This window comes from Hippoglossus hippoglossus, chromosome 22 (genome assembly GCF_009819705.1).
Source record: "Hippoglossus hippoglossus isolate fHipHip1 chromosome 22, fHipHip1.pri, whole genome shotgun sequence".
Classification (NCBI taxonomy): domain Eukaryota; kingdom Metazoa; phylum Chordata; class Actinopteri; order Pleuronectiformes; family Pleuronectidae; genus Hippoglossus; species Hippoglossus hippoglossus.
The window spans coordinates 15,330,523-15,353,302 of NC_047172.1; the positions used below are offsets into that span (position 1 = coordinate 15,330,523).

At 42.6% G+C, this 22,780-nt stretch overlaps 2 protein-coding genes across 2 annotated transcripts in view; one reads left to right on the top strand and one right to left on the bottom strand.

Annotated features, from left to right (window-relative positions):
- Positions 1-520: 520 nt before the first annotated feature.
- dnajc17 (DnaJ (Hsp40) homolog, subfamily C, member 17) overlaps positions 521-22,780 on the bottom strand; it is a 34,061-nt gene continuing 11,801 nt past the window's right edge. Inside the window, exons 7-11 of the mRNA XM_034576482.1 lie at positions 22,650-22,699; positions 20,702-20,779; positions 18,565-18,645; positions 17,778-17,897; positions 521-782 (exon numbers count right to left, since the gene is read on the bottom strand). Of these exons, the coding sequence (XP_034432373.1) occupies positions 654-782; positions 17,778-17,897; positions 18,565-18,645; positions 20,702-20,779; positions 22,650-22,699 (458 nt within the window). The 3' untranslated portion in view covers positions 521-653. The remainder of the gene's footprint in view (positions 783-17,777; positions 17,898-18,564; positions 18,646-20,701; positions 20,780-22,649; positions 22,700-22,780) is intronic.
- LOC117756135 (cdc42 effector protein 3) lies at positions 7,783-10,943 on the top strand. The gene is made up of 3 exons (XM_034576483.1): positions 7,783-8,339; positions 8,465-8,620; positions 10,020-10,943. Exon 3 carries the CDS (start codon positions 10,166-10,168, stop codon positions 10,775-10,777), a length of 612 nt encoding a protein of 203 aa, XP_034432374.1. The 5' UTR covers positions 7,783-8,339; positions 8,465-8,620; positions 10,020-10,165; the 3' UTR covers positions 10,778-10,943.

The following is a 22,780-nucleotide window of genomic DNA, read 5'->3' on the forward strand; positions in this document are numbered from 1 at the left end:
TACTGAATTGTAATAAACGGAGTGAAGACACCACAGTGCATACTCTGAACTTTGAATTTGGCATGCATACAGAATATTGGTACAATATATGTCACAAAGTGTGTCGCAAAATACTGTGCAGTCCTGATTCAACCCTGCAAGCTGAGTGATGGAACCTGTAACTCTGGGACCAAACAGCTGAGCACTCATTCCTGACAGTGCTTTTCACCCAAACACAGACAGCATGGCCTCAGCAGAACAGTAGTTATCTTCAGTCTAACCCAATTATTAATGTCGTGCATTAACCAACGACTTCATTATACTAATGATTTACAAATGAAGCTTATAAACCTTGTCTTGTGTAACGTTGTATTTCATTTCAATGTGAATTACTTCCTGTGAACACTGACATCACCTTGACTTCATAACTGGAGCCTGAAAGCAAAGTGGTGATGTGCTGAGCGTCCTCGGCAGCGCAGCCATCTGTCAAGCTTTTGCAGAACCGATGAATTGGTCGATAAAAACCACAAAGTGGAAAATGTTTCTTTTTAGTAATTAAAAAATATTTATTTTGCCACAGTGTATACATACAAAAACTAATAACAGAACACATGGAGCAGCGTTATGAAACAGGTCTTTTCATTCAGGCTGGTACCAGGCTGGGTCGTGCTGTGCTACGACCTGACACCCTGGTCATCCTCGTCCTCTCTTTGCATTTGTTCTATGAGTTTCTGTCGCTCCGCGGCCTGCCTCATCCTCATCATCACCACACTCTCGTAGTCGCGCTCATTTGTCAGGGCGGCCTGCAGAGGAGACAAGGTAACACAGAGAGGCCATTAAAACATGTTAAAACCAATGCATGTGATTGAAAGCACATACATTCTTTGTGATATTTCTGAGAGAAAATTACGATATAACATAAATAATTGTGCTCAAGATTCCTAAGATTATAAAAAAACATCTTCAAAGTTTGATATGGATCATTTCAAGCTAAAATATTGAATGACTTTGAGTTTTGGACTGTTGGTCAGACACAACACCCAATTTTTGCATTTTTCCATTACATGTCCGTGTCTTTTAGACCGCACACCTTCACTTTGTAACGCAGACGGGCTTTCCATTAGTCTCCAAACCCAAGATGAGATAACCCTGAAGGCAGTGGAGTGGCCCTACATCAAACTTCAAGGAAAATGTCTAACGAGCTCTTGCACAAGCAGCGGGTCACAGAAAAGTTAAATGTCTGTGTTCATTATCATCACAGCGGTGACATGGAGCAAATGACACCACTGTCACCGTCCACCGTGTGTTTGTTTTCACGACGGAGCCTGTGACGCAGAGCGGAGGAGAGGGAGGCGAACTCGGACGGACGATCTCGTCTCGTTTACCATGGACGCGGCGGCAGGGGTGAACGTGCATGAGACAGCGGCCTGCAGAGCAACTGTGACAGGGTAATTCCACTGCCTGAGGTCATTAAACCCCAAAATGGGGGCTGGGATTAGGCCTGGCAGTCTCCCGGCTTCTAACTGTGTGTGTTTATATGTGTGCGTGTGTGATTTCTACGAGGGGCTTGAGCTTGCATGAGGATGGCGAGATATTTTCTTACAGTGTGTGTGTGTGTGGTGGTGGGGGGGGGGGGATTCGCAGAGGGAAGCCACTGGCTAATGGCTAATCAAGCAGGGTGGAACACAGGCCAGACGTCTCACACACACACACACATAAAAACCTCGATCTGTGCGGTCACGAATGCAACACACAGGCCAGGATTCACAACCACGCACAAGCAGAGGGATTCTCAAGAAGTGAGGAGACAATTTTTAAAACATGCAAGCAAACGAATGCTTACGTCTGAATACTGACACATATTAAAAACACACTAGCAGACACCATTGGGCCAATTTGAAGGGGGGGGCGGGGGGGGGGGGGGGGTTGTGTCCACAGAGTACGCCACTGTTTTATAGGATTATATCCAGGAAGTCTGCCGGGCCAAGGAAGTGTCTCTTTAATAAGACAGTGAGCTGCAGGAGAGACCGAGTGAGTGTGTGCATGACGGACTGAGAGGGAGGGAGAGAGGGCGATTTGAAGAGGAGAGGTGGGTTTTTGTCAGCGCACTCGCTGAGCTAAGGCATCTGGAAAACATCACGGGGACTCCAGCGTCCATGTGCTGAGAGAGAGAGGGTAAGCATGGAGGAAGAAGAGTGGAGAGGAGAGGGTCGGTGAAGGGGAAGTTACCCCCCAACTCACTCCCTCCCTCCCTCCCTCCCTCCCTCGACCCTGGATTGAGGAAAGCTGCTATTATCATTCCAGTAATGTGAGCTCAAGCCCTCGGCTAACGCATAACTATGGAATATCACGCGAGCGTCATTAGGTAAATAAATGATTCTCGCATCTTCGAATTAAACAAAACACAAGCAAGTACACAACTAAGCTGGTGAAAATGCCCCCGTCTCCTCAGAAAGTACCACATCTCCACGCTGCCCTGCCCTCTATTGGTCACTGCAGTGAAATGCACCTGAACACTCACTAATTGGTCTGACCTATTCTCCACCCGGTGTGGTCACGGGTGGACTGGCCAGTGATGTGGGGGAGCTCTGAGCATTAGCAGGTGCTTTATGGGCAGCGTGACGCTTTTTTTTTTCTCAGGATGAGGGATGTTTCCTTGCCCGGGGTGTTAACTTACAATGTACATGTTTAGCCAATGCATCACTCTGTAACTAAACACTCGCTGTGTGTATGCATGCGTGCGTGCGTGTTGCAGTAACACTGGGGCCCAGACTAAGTAGGAAACCGCAAAACACAAACAATTACAAAGTACAAAGCCAAGAGCGGAGGGTACAAGGCCACCGCAGAGGTGGGATAGTAGTAAAACACACACAGGCACGCACACACACACACAAACAAACTCAGGATTAGCTATGTGACATCAGCACATGGCTAGGCCTCTAAACAGCACATCCCAGTCTGACCCCAGGCCAGTAATGACATCATGAATACCAGCAGTGCTCTGAGTCAGTCAGTCAACAACGTACGTGTACACACACACACACACACACACACACACACACACACACACACACACACACACACACACACACACACACACACACACACACACACACACACACACACACACACACACACACACACACACACACACACACACACACACACACACACACACACACACACCTTCCTGGTATGAATTTTATAGATATCTGGTGCTCAGCCTGGGGGATGAACACCTTTCTTTCTGTTTATGATCATTTACACAATCATCAAACCTTCCAGTCTTCATCCCTGCATCTCCATTCATTACATTTGTAGATTGATCGCTGAACCTTCACTGGAAACAACCATTAATAAATGAAATAAAGCTAAAGTCCCATCTGCCTTTGCTCATTCAAAGCTCTTAGTTAACTGGGATCATACAAAGGTCACGATTACTCTGACTATCCCCAAAGGTCTGCTGGACTATTACACTGTTTTTGTTAGTGAAGAACAAAAACTACACTGAGATTAAGGCCCAAATCTACTTCCTGTATTTAACCCTTTACAAGCACGTGTCCTGCCAACATCTGGTTTCTGAATGGAGACTGGACGAGACCTCCTTTTTATTTGACAGCAAAATCCTTGAACAGGAAAAACTCTGCAGAAATAGTCTTGGTGAATACATTCACAGATCACTGATTGTGACGACCACAATTACACGGGTCGATGATTTTATATGGAAGCGGCAGAATTTAAAGTTATCCTTGAAACTACACCAGACAGGATGTTTAGTGCATTTAAAAATAAATCTATCATAAAAATATAAATCACAAATCCAGCTGCAAGAGAAAAAAGAGACACTGCATATTTCCCTATTTTCACAAACTGAATATCAATATTTCTGTGAAACAGTGACAACAACCTTGAGCTAAAACCCATGTCAACAAAACAAAACCCTGAAAGAAGACAATAGAATGTGTGTGGACTGCAGATTTAGCAAAGTAACCTATAAAGGTGAAGTGTAGGAGAAGAAAAGGGCAGCGAGTGAGTAGATGTGAGTCTATGTATGGAAGTGTATGCATGTGGTTGTACGTGGTCATGGTATTGGACGGAGAGGAAGCCTATTGGACAGGGATGGAGTGCCTTTGGAAACTTTTTAAGTAAAGGAAACAAACAGTGAAAAGAGAAATGGCAGCAAGGACCTGAACTCCTGGTGCCCTGGCATTTCTCGTTTTGACGGATGAGCTCTGGGATCCTGGAATAGGGGAGGTGTGGGAGTTCGGCCTCTTTAATATCCAATAATACGCCGTTGTAAAAGCAAAATTATGTCTTTCACGTCCGAGCCTTCCGGGAAAAGCCCTCTGATTGCAAAAGATTTCCCATTAGAACAAAAAGGGGCCACGGGACTGGTAAGAATGCAGCCTGAACCTTGGAGATGTCGAAAATAACTCAGGCATTATGAGGGGAAAGAAAAAAGAAAAAATGAAAATGAAATCAAGGTTCCAAACACAAAAAGGTCTGTTCTCTTTGAGTATATACATATGTGTTCCCATATTAACAGGCATCCGTATCGACAGCGTTTAATGTGCAGAACAAACAGCGAGTGAGACTGCTGCATATTGAGTACTTCAAACTAATTTGCATACATCACAGCCATGATCTAATAATAACTAATGATTCAGACAACATAGAAGTACATTCAGTTTTTACTGAGCGCTCAATTCTGCAGCATAGAGAGCAATAGTTCTAGTAAATTATATGTAATGTGTTTGACAAAGATATCAAAACAAGTTCAAGACTTCTCTGTACAACAGCACAAAACTGCTATTTTATCTGTCCCCATAAATTCTAAACAAGCAGAAATAGTTTCTTTCACAACCTTGCTGGCACGTCGCAGAATTCTTCTTCAAGAGAAGTCTGCACGGCCTCCCTCCATCTCTACCTGGCTTACAGATGTGCTTTCTCACGCTCGAGAAGAAGTACTTTCTAACGGGGTTTCGAATGATAAATTAGTTACAAAATGGCAGCCGTCTACATTGTTCAATTCCCTGCAGAGGCTCCCTTCGGATGACGAGCTGTAACCTGGGAGTGTTCCCTTCCCCCGACGATGTTGTTCAATCACTCACGTATTTACGTTACTTTATTTCTTCATCGCTACCTCATACCATCTGATTTGGGTTGTGCATTTGTGAATCATTACATGAGTGACGGTGTTGTAATATGTTTAACTGCGTGCTTATGGTTACAATGAGCGCTCACTTTATCACTACCTTTAGCATGGAATGGTCCTCATAATACTTGGGTCTTTTATCACTTTCGTATCATTTTCTTTATTATTATTTTTGTCACTATTTTCTTCATTCCCTTTCTTGTTACAGGTTGTGGGGGGGTATGGGGTGGGGTTGTTGTTGTTTGTAATGCCCTGTAATTATTGTAAAATCCCAATAAATAAATAAAAAAGCCATTATATAAGATTTATTTACCTTTATTGGACATATGGATGAAAATGACGAGAGGGGAAGAAAGTATAACTTCTTAGGTTTTACACCCGTAGCCCACCACAAACACTATGTGACATATTACATTATATTATACTTTAAGTACTAATTGTTAACAATAAAAAATGTGCTTGAAGGAAAAAAAGCAAGACATTTCAGTTACATCTCTCCATGAATTATCCTCCATACTGTGTTGGGCTTAATGTGACCTTTTCATTTTGATTAGAGGCTGCTGTGTCTTTCGTCATGTGTGGATGAGTCCGCACTTGGTTCCCGATAACATCACACCTGGACTTGGTGTCAGATCCCTGTCATGTGCCAGTCATGCAGCTGAGTGTCTACTCTTCCTCTTTACAGCCAGGCTGCCAAGTTTCGGTTGGAGCTTGTTCAAAAAGCCCAACACTGAGTCATAAGTTTGGAGACAACGGCTACGATGATGACAAACTACTAACTTGGATGTTCTCAGCAGAATTGATGGGAAGACATTACAAAGAGAAGCTACTGGAAGACAGATACAGATAAGAACAGTGGACTGAACACAATTAAATTGTCTGGTCTCATGCTTTTCATTCTCTTTCGAGGCAGAATCTGCTGAGTACAGTATGTCCTGTGTTTGTCGTCACTGAACAATGTTTTTCATATAAAAGAATGAGACAGTGTAAATCTAGTCTAAATGCTGGCTGTCTAAGGGCCTCGATAGAGCGGAAGCTGGAGAACACACAACAAAGAGACAGAAGAATATCCACCAAAGCCTCAGTTTGGGCTTCTAGCGCCAGTCAAAGCAATATCTGGAAACACTTTTTATCCTGCAATAACAAAAACATGCAGCATCCCAGATTTCAGGCCCAGCATAGCTGCATCAAACCACACTGCCCGCTATGGTCAGACCTTAGAAAAGAGGCTTACACAGAAATCCATCGAGGGCTAAATGCATCAGCTCGGAGGCTACATAGCATGACAACACAACTAACAGAGTAAGCCCAGCCTTGGTGAGACGGCAGGTCCTGTGAGGTCATTCCCAAATACCGCAGATAACATGAGCTCTTCACCCTAATTGTCTTCTAGCATGAAAGCCGTTTTGTGGTCGTAGGTGGGGGGGGGGTTTCTCCGAAGAGCGATGTTCAAAATGATCTGTTGCAGGATTGAGTAAATGTTATGATAATTTCATTTGCGTGAGTAATTGTGTCTGGTCCTGCAGACTGTTTTGGCACTAGAGTGCAGAGTGAGAGAACAGGAAAGGATCAGACGGCATATTCTGTTGTTTATTGGATCAATTTGAAAGGACTGGAGGAGCAGTGAAAGACATGATTTGTCCATTTCCTTCACACCCTCTATTTTCTAAGCCGAGCAAACAAGGGGAAGCATTGGGACTGTAGACAAAGGGAACCCCAGCCGTGTCCTCCTTTCTCCTGGAACACAGTGTTTATTGTGAGATATCCCAGTGCGACGGCATGTTGGTGATTTTAATATACTGTCTTTACATATACAGCGTTGTCGAAGATTGCATAAGCTGTGTGTCACTTCAGGGGCTGCATCCTTCAGAGGCTCCTTCAAATGCGCCCTTCCATCCCCGTGAAACGAAGGCTCCGACGGGTGGGTGCTTCTCAGGCCAACCAATCACAGGATCCCATTTTTCAAAGGGCTAATGGCGCCAACAAGCGATGAGACGTCCGATGCTTGAGTTTTTCGCTTCAACTCAACTGAACAGCTAACGGTACACATGGTGACACCGATCAAGGAAACCCTCACATGTGGAGCAGGCCGTCTCATTTAGGTTTGACCTTCACAGCTCCTGCAGTCCACAAAAACGGCCTCCTTCATGGGCTGTGTAGACCGCGTCCTCTGAAGGAGACAGACCCCCAATTGGAACACAGCTGCTTTTTAAAAAAGCATCTTTCTACATAATATCAATAAGGGCATTTTCAATGTAAGTGGCACTCACTTCCAGGGAAAGCACAACAAACTGCTCCAAACCTCTTATTTTAAACACAAACAAATTCCATAGACATGAAAAAACGTTTGCTGTTGTGAAACAATTTCCATTCCTGTATTACTATAGAATTCCAAAGGCAGAGACAGCACGCTGGAGGCATGCGAATTGGAAAATGCAACAAGTTATTTTTCTTGTGCAACCAGCGTTCCTGTCCATACATGTCTGTGTGGGATCGTGTGCTTTGGTTACATAGAGCAGCTATAGGCCTCCAGTCAGGCAGAAGGGCCTATGGAGTGGGGCGGACTCAGCGGCTTTAGACAAGCAGACAGTCGGCAGGAAACCAGGAAAGCAGCAGAGCAGAGGGACAATGACATGGAGATTAGAGATCAGTTAACCTCCTCCCCCTGGACGACCGTCCTGTTTGCTCGCTGACTATCACTTCCCTTTTTTTGTACACATCTACACCACACAGGCACGAACACAACCTGTTGTAAGTGCACTGACGCACCAGTCAGCTCTTGAGAAAAGCTGTGCACATTTCTGGTATCTCTTTCAAAGGAGTCCAATCAGCAGCTCATGTGCTTCCCACAGGTAATGGGTGCAGCCAGCAGGGATTGCATTATCCTTTGTGACTAAACGGCCAGCTCACACCGCAACTTTGATGATGTCATCTGACGGCAGGCAACCAGTCTGAAGTGGAGATGACAGCGAATTTAGACTGAGGAAATCTTGAGGAGAAAGAACTGAAGAAAAGCTTCCACCCGGGTGCCGTAATGCTCTTGTACTCTGACCCCACCTGCCTTATCTCTTAGGCAAAGAAGACTTTCGCCAAGCGACACACCTGGAGGGTTCTGCAATGCAAGCGGTAGTTTGACAAGAGGAAGGATTAGCAAAAAAGGATCAAGTGTCCAATGACACCCACCCAGGCAGCAGTAAGAACACAGGTAAGAAACAGCCTCTTTGCAGTTACAATGGAGTAAATCAAGTGTGGCAAGTTAATGTGAAAGACGACTCTGCCGTGTCCCTGAGGGAAAGGTCATTTTCAATAATGTTGTTTCTCTGTTTCAAGGCTGCACAACGAACGCTTCCATGTAACAGCTCAACAAGTCCCATCATGTCAAGGACGAGTTTGTCAGGGTGTACAGGTAGATGCAACCTAGTTTCCTGACAGAGACGTGTGTGAGTGAGTGGGATTCAAATATCCTGTATTTGCTCAGCAGGACAGGTAAGAATCAGCTCATCGTTCTTTATATATTCTCATCTTACTTGTCCTACTAGACAACTGCATTAACAGAAAACTGCTTCATCTCGTGACTAAAGTCTCCATCAGACAGATTCCTCATCTGTGTCAAAGATGGAACATTTATGGCAGCTTTGGGAAAGATAATTTAAAAGGTGTTTCTTGGCCAATTTATTTTAATGGACTTCTTTAATTTGTTACTTGGCCACGGAGCGTTTCCTGAGCGTGATACTCACGGCTCAAACCCAGAGACCCCTCCTTGGCCAAACTGACATGTTTGAAAAGGAATGCTGTTGTGTCCACGCTCTCCAATCACCCGCTGCTACTAAAGTGCCGATAAAACCTTTACAAGCTAACAAAGCCTGTTTGCTGTAGTGACTTACAAATTTACAGAGTGCATGTTTCAAGTCATGAACGCAGACCTAATGTGGGCCAAGCTGTTTGAGACCATAAAATCACAGACACTGAGCAGATTATCTAATCGGCATGCCAGCACTGATGAACTGAGTTCTGTTTTACTCAATAAAATGATTACAGGTCACGAAATGCAAAACGTTTTTTTTCCCCCCTTGTAATGAAGTTTGACTTGAATTTCGAATGTTATTGTATTGTTTCATTTTTACCACAGTCTTTTTGGCAGAAGTGAAATTCAATCCCCAAATTACGTTACAAACATGAGATTTTTTTTTAAACATAGTGGCTGTAGCGTGATAATATTCATGGATCAGGAATATTTCATTTTTCCTGACTTCCACATCCAGAGTCACTGCATAACTCTCACACCACAGCAAAGTAAACTCACTGCATCCCAGCTATTTGTACTTCTCAGAAAATCACAAACATGTGTTCATAAGTAAAGTTATCATCGTGATTTCTGACAGAAATAACAGTAAAGCCTCAACCTCCCAGAACTAAACACGAAGAGACACAATTACCATTTGCGAATCTGCAACTTTTGTTACTGGAAGTCTTAGGCAAGCTAATGGACTTCCTTTGCAGGATATGCGGCAGACCACACCTGCATTTATGGGAAAACTGTGAAAAGTAAATATTTAGAAAGGAAAGCTTCAAAGCATTGTTGGGACATCCATCCGCTGCCAAATAATGCTGAACTTCCATTAAACCAAAATCAAGTGGAGCAAGTGCAATCTCTAAACAATGGCTGCCGATTCACATCATAATGATACAGGCCAATGCTTACATCTGGTGCAGCATAACGTGACAAGCACAGACCTGCTGCAGATTCTAGCATGATATGAGGGGAAACCTGGATTATCAAAGCCTTATTTATACTCTAGCGTTATATTAATTACCCTCACAGAAAATTCATTTTCAGACTCACATATGTTCAATTATAATTTCTCCTCTTTGTGTTTTGTTCCAGATGGCAGTATGCTCTTAAGCTTCACAACTTCCTAAGGATTTATTGTTGATCAAAGGAGGAGATACAAAAGGATACAAAGACTTTTCGGGACATATAAAAACGGATAAATTCAATTATTTAAGTCTCTCTTAACCAGATCTCCCACAATGCCGCTGAGAACATCATTATACAGAAAGCAATCCTCTGCTCGTTGGCCCGGCAGGAACACCAAGCGCCGTGAGGTGCTGTCCGTCAACATGATTAGCCTACCGCTGGGGGATTTCCGCCATATCACACATATTGGCAACGATGCCCACACAGACAGCTTTGGGGACCTGTCCTTCCTAAAGATGGGCCACAACCTGCTTCTAAAAAGCTCCCAGAGCGAACAGAACCTCTTCATGGCCTGCTCTCCTCCGCCAAAACCCCCTCGTCTCAACCTGGACGGGACAGACGGTTCGGAGAGCCCTAACTGGTCTGCTGGTCACCACCTCAGCTCCTCCCAGAAGAGGAAGAAATGCAGCTCTATGCCGCTGCTGGACAGTGATGACCTGGAAGAAGACATAAAAGAGATGGATGGGTACCAAAGAGGGACTAATGTCGCTTACGGACCAGGTCGGGGTAGTGTTAGTTCCGACAAGGATGTAGACGCCACAGATATCTGTGAGAAAACTGCTGGAAAACAAAAGGACGAGGACAGTGGCTTTTCTTTCAGCCTCGACTTGGGCCCGTCAATCCTGGATGACGTTTTACAGGTGATGGACAAGCAGCACAATTAGACAACACTGTCACCAAGCATCAAAGGAGGGTTCAACTACATGAATGGAATATAAAGAGGAGATCCAACTCAACTTGTTCTGGGGTACACACCTCTGAATTTATGGACAATGCAATATCCTAAAGAGATGTTATTGTTCACATTCACTTGGAGATGTATCTCTGATTTCATTATACTGAGGAACGAAAAATAAGCTGTGGAGAGAACTGACAACATCAATGTTTCGATGGACGTAAACTAACACACTGGAAACACTGATGGACAGGATAAAGAATTCTGCATTCTTTCAGCATTTTATTAAAACATGTTAACTGTGGATAAGATCATCACAGCAAACTTAATATGAACACCTTTCTGTCAAAGGAACCAGATATGTGTGCATCCCCTGCGGTCCACGGGGTTTGTTCAAAAGTAAGCATCATTCGGAACAAAAGGTTAAACTAAAGAAAAGAATAAGTTAACGACACTAAGTTAATGTTCTCCTTAGTTTAACCTCTTGCAGAGTTAGACACAACAGTTAAGTTAATAATTGACCCCTGTCAGATGAAAATGTCCAACTCCAAGTTGGACATTTTGACTTTCTTTTACTTCACTCCTTCCTTTGACTTCGTGTAATCCCCTAAACCACACAGCACTGTGCTGAAAACGGCTGTTAAGACTTAAAGAGTGTTGTGTTTAAGAAAAGAAAAGCTGCGGCTACAATCCAAGGTCCTCGAGCTGTGATGTCTTGGCTCTTGGCGTGCTTGCCAATCTATTGTGTGCGGAGCGCAATTTCTCCTCCGCACGCATCCCAGAGGCCCCACTCAAAGGTAGACCAAGGTACCCCCCATCTCTCATTCCCAACAATGCAGTGAAAACAAACACTTAGCTCTGCTTACAATAAAAAGCCAGGCAGTGGTGGCAGGTTGGGCTGCAGACCAAGCCAGGCCACAGGTCCAAGACCTCAGAATAAAAAAAGCTGGGGCAAACTGTTTTCTTAGCTGCAAATCAGAGTCCTGTGCTCTGGTGAGTGGCACACGAGAAGGAAAGTGGTAAAGGGTTATGTGATACTTCCACATATGCAGGGGGTGTCGAGGGAGGAGGACCAGAGACATCCATTACTGCAGCACAAGTCCTGATGAGGGTTTAAACACTACCTTCTGACCAAACACACCCCTCACACGTGAAAAAGACATGCTTGCTTCTCACATAGACTGACACACGAGTAAAGAGCAGCGTGTAAGCGTTAAACATGTAAACGTGTACGAACGTGTGGTCAAGCTGGGATTTGTGCAGACAATCTCTGTCCATTTTCCTCCCGTCTGGACAGAAGAGAGTCTGTGTCTTGGTAGGAGGTTGCCAGGGAAAGCTGTGGGGCAAACCCAGAACCAGTCAAATTCCTAGGTGCCCAATGGATCGCGCCGCAAAATATATACGAACCACAGTTGTCCCGGTTCTAGCAATAGATTCAGAAATCTATCTCTGTCCCAACAGAGACAGCAATGTTTGTGGGTACATCTGCGCTGTATATCTGTTTTGGCATCTTCTATTTTGAAGTGGATATCATTGCCCCTGTTCCTTGTATATGTTGTGACAATAACACATTGTGAAATCTCCTTTTTTTTTTTGCGTAGAATTTTTTTTTACTGTTTTGTATTTTGGGAAAGTAAAGAAAAATATCTTTTAAATTGCAAGATTGGTGGTTTTGTGGATTGAAGTGCCCTGCGTTAACATTTTAAGAGCTCGTATGAGATTGTTTACACACCCTGGTGGACTGAATGTTTGGGGCTTTTTAACCGTCACAAGCCACTGTGGAAGAAATAAGCCTTGTCTGTCAATAATAACTAACAGTTTCTGGAGAAATTATAGCCTCCGACTACAAGCAACATAATATTATTTCAAAGTGAAGAAACACATAGGCCTAAATAAGACGGGCATGTTAAGCGGGATTTCATAGAGTCGCATTGGTACAGTAAACCAGACTTTGACACAACTGCAGGCATTTAGTGCACTGAAGCTCAAAGAAGTGACTCAATGGCTAACCAGGGTGTGTCTGCAATTTGTTAGGACCTTTCTGTACAGATAAGCATAAAGAGGTGTTCACAGACGTTATATAGCTCAGTTCCCCGCCAGCTACAATGGCCCTTAATGAACAAAGCCCCATTCATGCACAAGAAAAAAGGAACTAGAACGGCTCTCAGATAGCAAATACATCCGCTAAGGCTCAAGAGTCCCCTTATAAAAGCACATTATAATTCACAATTCATTTGGATCGGCGCCAAATTGCACACACTCATAAATATTAGTCCCTTAAATGTGCCAGATATAATTCATTAAGATTAATGAATTATTCTCTGAGCAATCAAGGAAATAATTGAAAAACACCTTCACAATGTTAAAAAGAGAAAAAAAATCCTGAATCTGCCCCCTGATCTGGAGCTGCATCAGAACTTTAATGGGTTCTTTCTTTGGTAATGTCCAACCCCTCCACAAGTTTTCCTGGAAAGTTGTGCAATCCTGCTAACAATCCAACAAACACAGATTAAAACATAACCTTACATAAGGGTAAAAAAAAGCCTTAAACTTTTAAAAACATATACGTTTGTGTTTTAAAGGTTTTGGTATTTTATCTACTTCAGACAGAATACATTAAGAAAACCTTTTATATAATACCCTCCACAATTGTACATTTAGTGCTTTTGCCTTTCTTCAGAGAAAGAGTCCTTGGCTGCCGTGAGATTGTCGTCGACACACGAGCCCTTGGTGTGAAGAATCTCATAGACTAAAGCTCAACAAGACTTCAGCTGCATGACTGATGTGAGAAGAAAGAGCCTGTAATTGAGAACAAATTATCTTGTCTCCACTACACAAACTGGTCGAGCTGTGAAGTATCCCAATCCCATCTGTTACCGCTTCGCTGTCTTCAAAAAGTCTAAACTTGCTGTCATAAAGAATACCAAGAAGCCCTGTCATCTCACTGAAGAGAAGCAAGTTATTTATTTTGTCAGGTACTGACTTAAAAACTCAAAATATTGTTTTGGTAAATAAGAGATGTGTCTTCGGCTGTAATTCAAATGGGTTCTCAAAAAAGGAGGTTTTTGATAAAACAATGTTTTTGCTCCCTGTATCATGTCAGAACAATTCATCACGCTGTAGATGGTGAGGGCAGAGCCGGTCCACAGCATCGACCACCCACACCAGACGCATGATGAACTGGGTTTATTTATGTCAAACAATTATTGTGGAATTTCAACCACACACTCATCACAGCAGGCATTTCATTCTGCATCTAATGAGAACGTGCAAAACACAAATCTGTATATGTCAAGCTATCTTCTACCAAGGAGTATGAGGGCCACTTAAAGAGAAACAAATATTGGAGATTACAGTTGTAATATTATGAAAAAAAAGTTGTGCATTTATAATAATGAAGTTGTAATTCTACAAAAATAAAGTTTGAATTCACATGACCACAATATTATTGTTATCATTATCATCAGGACTCTGAAAAGATTGTGTAAGCCACATTTTATTCTAAAATAAAAAAAACACACACACAGACTTGAAGGAAATTGATCTTTTGTGGAGGAGGAAATGTTTGGTAGTAATGGACTGTATATAATTGGTTACATCAACATGATATTCAATGGGGTTTCGTAGTTTAAGGTTTTGGATCCAGTGGGTGAGAAACTCCGGCGAACAAGGATTCTCCTAGCTGCTTATTTTTCTTGTATTCATTATCATAACGTTACGACTCTATTCTTGTAATATTAAAATTTTACTCTCGAAATCCTATTTTTCTGTTTTATAAATCCCATTATACAAGGACAATATATCACCAACAGCTCCAACCTCATATATTTTCCGTGCATCTCTCCCAATACACTATTCAATCCAACCTATCACACAATATTAATATTAGGTACATAACAATAACAATGAGGAAAATATTTCCTCCCTTTGCTTCTGGTCATAGTTAAATACCGAAGCTGGCTGGTCTCCTGTCTGGGGGTCAGGCCAGGGTTGAATATGGCAACAGCATGGCCACATACAGTGCATCTCTTCCAGAATCAGGGGCTATTTTAGGTGAGAGTGCACTTTTTCGAGCACCAGCAAACTGCCGGGCTGGAAAAACAATCCCAGAATAGCTGATCTGCAGCATCTGGTCTGTGTCGTGACAAGCTCACGATGACTCTTTGGCTCTGGATGGAGGAAGCAGACATAGAAAGCTCAAATTTTAATCCTTTATGATAGATTCACTTTAAATAATATAGGCTATGCTAAACTACGCAATAACCCATGAATCAAGACGCAGTGATTAATGATCAGATCTCCGGGTGGACGCAAACATAATGTCTGGCAAGAGAAAGCAGATGGTTTGATGGTTCCACGTCTGAGACAGTCTTGGAAGTGAGATATGAATTATTAGTCAGACTCTGTGGAATCCATACAGTTGGCCACATGTGAAATCCTATTTTGATGCAGCAACTTTTTAGAGTGCTAAGCAAAAACAGGGCACTAACATGTAGTATCAGAGCTACTGTTATAGCACAAGCCACAATAATCTTAAAAAAAAAAAATACGTGCACCGTGACTCATTCAGATTCACTGAGATTTGACAACGATTAAGAACTGTTTGCACTTCTTTAAAAAAGCCGGTCCATTTCCTGATCATCAGCCTGCAGATGAAACTCGATCATTTCCCAAAAAAGAGCAAGGGGAGCAATTCTGCACAGTGTGGAAGATGTGCACCCTAACCTATTTTGAAATGTTCAATATCCATGGTGAGACAAAACTAAGTGCACAACTAGACAAGCAGAATAAGAAGACAGCCAGCAGTGTTCCTCGGTGTCTCTGTGAGAGCAGTCGAAACCCATCATAGTGTAGTTAGTAACGCTCAAGGTCTATGGCCCCCGACATCTGGCCCTCGCTCCATTAGGCACCTCACATTGGCCCCAGATTCATTTATTAAGCTGGAACTGAAGCTGAGGCTGAAGTCACTCGTGTGCTTCTCTGAGCTCCCTCTAGTGAGACCCTGGCTCTCTGTTTGGATTGACAGGGTTAAAGAAGCAAGTTCTCGGCCAAGCTGTTCCTGTGTGAGTGCAGCTGGCTGATGTGGGGGAGTGATGGAGGGGTAGACAACAGGAGAGGGATTTGATTTTTATGTCCAGATAGACAGCGAGCACATGGACCTCCAAGGCTCTGGCTTCTCATTACCCCTATCTCGCTCTTTCTCTAAGGCTAATGTCTACACTGGTTCAGCCAATATGTCACGTGGGGCCAGTTTAGCGAGAAGTATTCTTGCTGAGGGCTAATGTGAAAATTACACAGTCGTAGTAATGTTTTCATTCTCAGGTGCAAGATGAAGCAATCAACTTTGGATATCTGCGAGGCAACCCGGGTTACCATAATAACATTTAAAGAGATTAGTGTGACAAGTCCCAGTGCGCGGGCCGACTCTCACATACTAACCCGGACAAGGGGATCTGAGGGGTGAAACCCAGTTCAGCAGCAGCTCTGGAGACACAGATAAGTAGTGGGAGGGATTCTGCTGATCGACAATCCCCCACACAGACAGATCACAATATTGGAGAAGTTCAAATGGACACGGTGGAAACAAAACATTCCCTCATACTAATCTAATGACAAGAAGAACTCTGCATATTTTCAGTGCACGTAGCTGAAATCAGACTAAATTGTGAGGATTGGAGTGATGGTTCTTTTTGTTGTTGCGTGTGTATATTGGGCACACAGAAAGTCAAGACTGCAATATGGACTATTGTGATTTCTAAATCACATGAGGCAACACATCAAAGGGGACGTTTTTAAAGTAGTTGTTCCTCAGCATTTCAAAGCTTTGTAGTTAAGTGCAGCAAACATTTGGTCTGCAGAAAGTAAATCCTTCAGATTTAAAAGGAGCAATCACATGTTCCACACTAGAGGGGCACTCAGAGAGAACATACCTCTGCCAAGATGGAAACAAATCTTTGATCCATCACTATGTTTGGATCTTCTTCATAATTCATCTTGATATACTGTATCTCTTTGGCCTTTAGAGATTATCAAAGCTGCTAGTACCTTAATTTGAAATCGCAAAGGTAAATAAATTGTTGCCAGTTCCTTACAGTGTTTGTTACAGTACAGTAACTACACAGAAATAACCCCCTTAAAAATACTTATTTTAATTTACAAAATCAAGATCCATTATACTGATCTGCACCACGTTCACATGTTAACAGATACAAGCACTGTACTTATGCCGGATTTCTTTCATAAAGATCTCTGCATTATTATATTATATAAAGGGCAATTTAATCCAATATCACAATGTGATTTTTTAAATCCTAAATCCACCCCCCTTAATTTAATCTGCTCCAAAAGTTATTGTATTCTTCCTTAGCCCGTAAACCACACTTCCACTAAGTTTAAATAAAATTGCTTCTGTAGTTTTTTTGTAAGATTGTTCACAGACAAATTGCACTGGAAACATAACCTACTCTGAGAGATGATAAATGATCAAAATGAAAAAAACTAATTTCTTCATTTTTCTATCATCATTGGCAGAATAACCACGCGGGCTAACTTGCCCCAGTGCAGAGATTTGAAGTATTCAGTCTCGTGCCAGGCTACCATTACTGCATTCTGTTTCTCCTGCGTTGCTATGTGAAGTGCAGCATTCCTGGCTTCCCCCAGGTCAGGCCCCGTTAATGAGCGGCCGACCAGAGGCTGTGGGCCAGTGCCGGGCCAGCGCCTCACCACTCCAAAGTAAATAAATTGAGGTCTATTCCACCAAACACATTGTTCTAGGATAGATGATGGGAGTGCAAGCGCCGGGGAAATATTTGCGCCAATGATGTGAAAATAAAACCTCAGAGAGTTTACATACCTCTCTTTGTGGGAGAGCGTTTTAGGCAATAGTATTTGTGTTGGAAATGGTGGACATTGTAAGATTTTATAACTTAGTGTCAACATGCTTTATGAGACAAGAATTACTCCAATGCATTTTCAGTGTAAACTGGTACCTGTGTTGACATGAAGTGTCCAGGTTGAGATACTGGAGCAATAACTTCAGGCTGTCCTTCAAGCCACGAAATCTTCAAGGGGTTTCCACTCAGGCCACTTTCATTTTTAACAGCCAGCTCCTAAGAAACACATAATAATCTGTCAGTTAAATTTGAAATGATTTATCTCATAATATTAGGCCAGAAAAAGTCATTCTCTTTCTCCTGATATGTGTGAAGGCTGCATTGTGCCCATCTTACATGTGGGTATTTGTACAGGGACAGTTGGTAAAGCATACATATGAAAAACACATGCAGACAGAGTTGAATTATAATTGGACCAACTCCCAGAGCAAAGCTAGAGCTTGGAGATGGGCAGGAGGAGACCGCAGACCCTGTACCCAGGTCTTGGTAGACTGGCAGACATGGTCCCTGGAGGGAAACCACATACTGTGGTGAGGAAACCACAACAAAAAAGTACACCATCAGGACAAAGGCCCTGAGGATCTAGACAGGGGTGAACAAGAGACAGCTCAAGTCCTTTCGTGCGATGGTTTCAATCAGCACGAAGTTCTCGAAACTACAGAACGACTTAAACATCGGTTAAAGTCTCAGAGTTTCTCCTGAGGCTGGGAAATCTCTGACAGGTGTCATTCTAAGGACGAATCAAACTCAGCAGGTGACCAGAGACTTCGAGGAAAGCGATCAGTCAGCAAATGTGTTTTTATGCAAAAATCTGGTTTGGATAAGATTTTCATTGTGGAGAAACAGAATAAAGACAGAGACTGAGGAAAAGTTTGGTACTTACGGCTGCTCTTATTGTTGCAAACTCAACCACAGCGCTTCCCGTCTTCTTACTCGAAAGAATCACGTTCAAAACATCTCCATACTGGAGGTAAGAAATTGGAGGATAAAAGAAACGTCAAATGGAGGAAGAGGAGACATGCAGAACATTCAAATTAGTATTTCCTTTCACAGCACAACCCATAACCATGAAAACACAAGGCATATGCAGACAAGAAAACTCAAAACACTGGTGAACACAAAAAAAACATTAGGATTCAATATGGGTTTGGTTATTACACCTAATCTCTAATTGGAGGGTTTGTATGTTTGGGACTGAGACAGTAAAGCTTCAAATAATACTCAAGTAACATCAGGCACAAAGCTGAGACCTCTTGAACTTTTTGAAAAGAGGCTATAGAGGCAACACTTTATCATCATTTTAACTACTCCTTGCACTTTTGAGGTTGGAAGTGGATGTGCCTCTCATCCAGCTCCCGGCCACAAATCAAAACAGGGAGGAAAGGTTGGCCAACAGGCCAATCAGAGCGCAAAGCATCTCAGCCATTCCCTGACCTCTGTTAAACTCCTAATGGATTCTGCCTCTGGCCCAAAGAGATGAGGATGAAGGCTAGAAACACGACTAAGCAGGAGAGGCAAAGAAATTGATCACTGTTGAGCACAGTCATTAGCAGAAAAAAGGGAGTTTTTTTTTATTTCCTTTGGTTGGGTTTCACCTTAACCACTGTCTTTTATCATTAACCTCTCTCCTCCCAAAGCAGAGGCTTGGGAAGAAAAAGTAGGATGTACGAGACCTTTGACAGTCTTGTTCTGTGAAACTGGAGCTTTCTGGGAAGTGGAAAGTCCAGGAAAGCTCATGCTTACTAAGGACACTCTGGAGCAAGCCAACAGTGACAAAGGAGACTCTCAAAAGGCCTGTGTTTCTTAAAATATAAATATCTTAACATATTTTTTTTCCCCCTGAAGCGAAGATGTATTATTTTGGACGGCCAAAATACACAAGTCTGCACACGTACGCATGCACAAGTGTACACATGCCATATTTGCTTTCCCACTCCCACACAGCACTGGCTTTTTAAACCATTAACTGTCACTCAGTGGAGCTTGACATCTTAAACTTCATTTTTTCCTAAAATTTGTTCCCTTTGCTTCGAGGAACAACAGTTTTCCAGTCTTCACTCCTGCCTGCACTGCATTGATTGAGTGCGTGCAGAGGAGAAATTAAAACGCCTATTTCTGGACAGCTTGACGTCAGTGACACTTGCCCTTATCCTCATGGCAGGCAAACCTATGCCCCACCAAAAGCCCTTTGTGCGGGGTTGTAGCATAAACTGGTCTTGGGTTGCATGAGAAGAGCACATTTCCTAATGCCTCCCTTGGCACCGCTTAATCACCTGGTTAAGAGGGGCACAAACACTGGCGTGCATGGCTTTAAAAGGGCACTACAACATTGCCCTCAGCACTTTCACTGCAACAAAACTTAATGGGCCTTGTTTAAAGGAACGAATAAAAAAATCTGCAGCGCTGACGTCATGCAGACCTCGAACGTGGCCGGACTCTGCAGGCAAGGTTTGTTACTGTGGAGCTCTGCTTTGGGACAGTGAGGATATAGAGGTATAGAATTCTAACATTACATTTTATATTAATCCTTTCCTGATGTAGTGGATTGAAAAGTGAAAGTTTAATTGAGATAGAATTCATAGATATAACCCAGAGGGTTATAGATTTTTTAGTTAATCCAGTAAATTAAAGGTAGGATTGATAAATTGTTTCTAAAGCACTTTTTATCTTATTAGTTGAAATCCTCTTCACATCCTGATATCCTTCAATAAATAATGTTCATTGAAATTTGATATTGTTACACATATAATATTTTCAATGCAAAATTACAGTAAATCCAAAATTCCTGTGAAGTGGTCCTGTTCATTAAACGACACAAAGTCCTGCAATGTCCTACTAATTCAGAGATATTAAAGGGATAGCTACCTCTACTAGTCTCAAGGTATATATATTAATAATGAAGCCTGAACCTAAATGATACCTTGATGAAAGTCTCTTGTGTGGAAAAAACAGAGTCCTGAAAGTAAAGGGTTTTGCCGTATAAAGATCAGTAAGACTTAAAGTAGTCTTCTTATTTGTACCTTCTGTAGAAGTCTCATAAGAATGTCTTGAGAATAGCCTCCATTTGTCTCGTCGTCTTTTTTACACTTCCACTTCAACTGGAAAGAGAGAGAAAAGGAGAGGGAGAGGAGAAGTTATTAGTCGTGACCACTCTCAATAGCTGAAGACACGCATGATGATACATTATTAGTGCACAACTGATCAAACTCAGCGGATGAGTCTGGAAAAACATGCCCAATAACACAAATTACACAAATTACCAAAACCATCAGGGCCGACTGGAGCTACAGGAGAGAGACGTTGTTAAGCTGTTGGAACATCACCCCGGCACCACCTGCGAGACCTGCAGTCAATTTCCATTCATACCGAGGAGGAGCTGCACAGCTAGAGAGGTTGAAACTTGACACATGGACTCCTGGACCGCGGTGACTCACCTGCTTAACCGTAGCACAACACCAGACACAATAATGGCCGAGTAATCCAAAGCAGGTCGGTGCCCAAGGTGCTCGGTGGTGGGCAAAAGAAGAGGCAGTCCTCCTGGGGAACGGGTTTAAATCTGAACTGTGTTTAACCTGTTTGCTTGTGTAACAGTGTCTCTGTGATTGTTGCCATATTGCACTATGTAAACGCTGTTGTAAAAAAATACAGTGCAACCTGTTTTTTTTTTTCTGCGTGCTTGGAGTCCTGTCACGAGTTCCCGTACTACTAAAAAAAAGGGAGGTTGTGCAAGTTCTCAAATCCATTTAAAAAGCCCAGCAGAGTCTCGCCAACATCACACTAACTGCTCAAAGTAAAATGATAAATGACAAGCAGTAAATGTGGATTCAGCTCCAGCATTCTGCTCACTGTCAGAGAAACTGGATTTCTGGGAATTTCCGTGTGTATGCAGCCCCCTTTACCAACAATTACACTTGAAAATGTACGTTCGTCTTCCAGCAGCAGTCTCCTCTACCCAGTGATAAAGATCCTACCCATTAATCTTTGAGGAAGATGTTATTTGCATGATGTGATGTCTATGGTTTGAGCCTGCAACACTGGCACATCGCTGTGTTCTCCTGCTACTTTAAATAAACATACAGGCAAAAAAGTCATTAGTGGACATAACCCAAACTGCTCTCTCTGCATTTGATAGTCACCTACGTAATAAAAATAAAATGTCAATGAGCCGTCTTGTGAAAAATTGACTGAAACTTGATTCAAGGAATGTTGGATTTCATGTTTTGAAGTTAATAATTTTGCTGAGGATTGTGTATCTAAAATTCCCAGAATTCTTAAGGAAATTTTTTAATTAAATTACTGGGATCACTTTTTAAACAAAAGCTAGAATTTGAAGCAGAGACCCAGCAGGGAAAACAAAAAGAAAAACGGTTTCATGAGGCTAGATAAACTAAAAGCAGTAACACGTTATCTCTCAAGAAAAATTGGATGTTGTTATTTGATGGAGGAATTTAGTTTCATATAGTTTGACATAGACATGACTTGTGATACTGTCAGTCTCACGGCTGCTGTTTGTTTTTATAAGTGAACACACAAACGTCACTGCTGCACTAGATGGCTATCAAATTTTAAAACCAGATTTGTCGAGAATGTCTAAACACATTAGCTAACATCCCCCAGTGTACGTTAATATGCGCAGGCTCTGCTATTTCCAGGAGTTAATGTAATAAGCCCTCCCCTGACATGGTTACAGGTCTCCTGACGACGTTGGGGCTACTCTGGAGGAATGGGCGTAAGATCACTCTGGTGAGAAAGCAGCGTATGTGGTCTCCAAATAATGAATTACAAATGTCTACGGTTCTATCAAAATCCCAGCAGAGGCTTTGCCTGCACTTTCACTCAGATGGAGCAGTTCCTGCTGAATAACCCCCACCACCGCCACCGCCAATCTTCCAGCATTAAACTGCAAGAACTGCAACCCTCATCCCAACCTCATCCACTGATTGACAACATCATAGCTGAAAGCCTTACCTTCAATTTGGGGGTTACACTGCTCGTGGAACATCTCTGCACTCCTGGGTCTGAGACGTTGAAGTGAAAAGACAAAGAATCAATTGTTTTGCATAAGAAAAGATATATGGCACTCATGGCAGCAGTCAGAG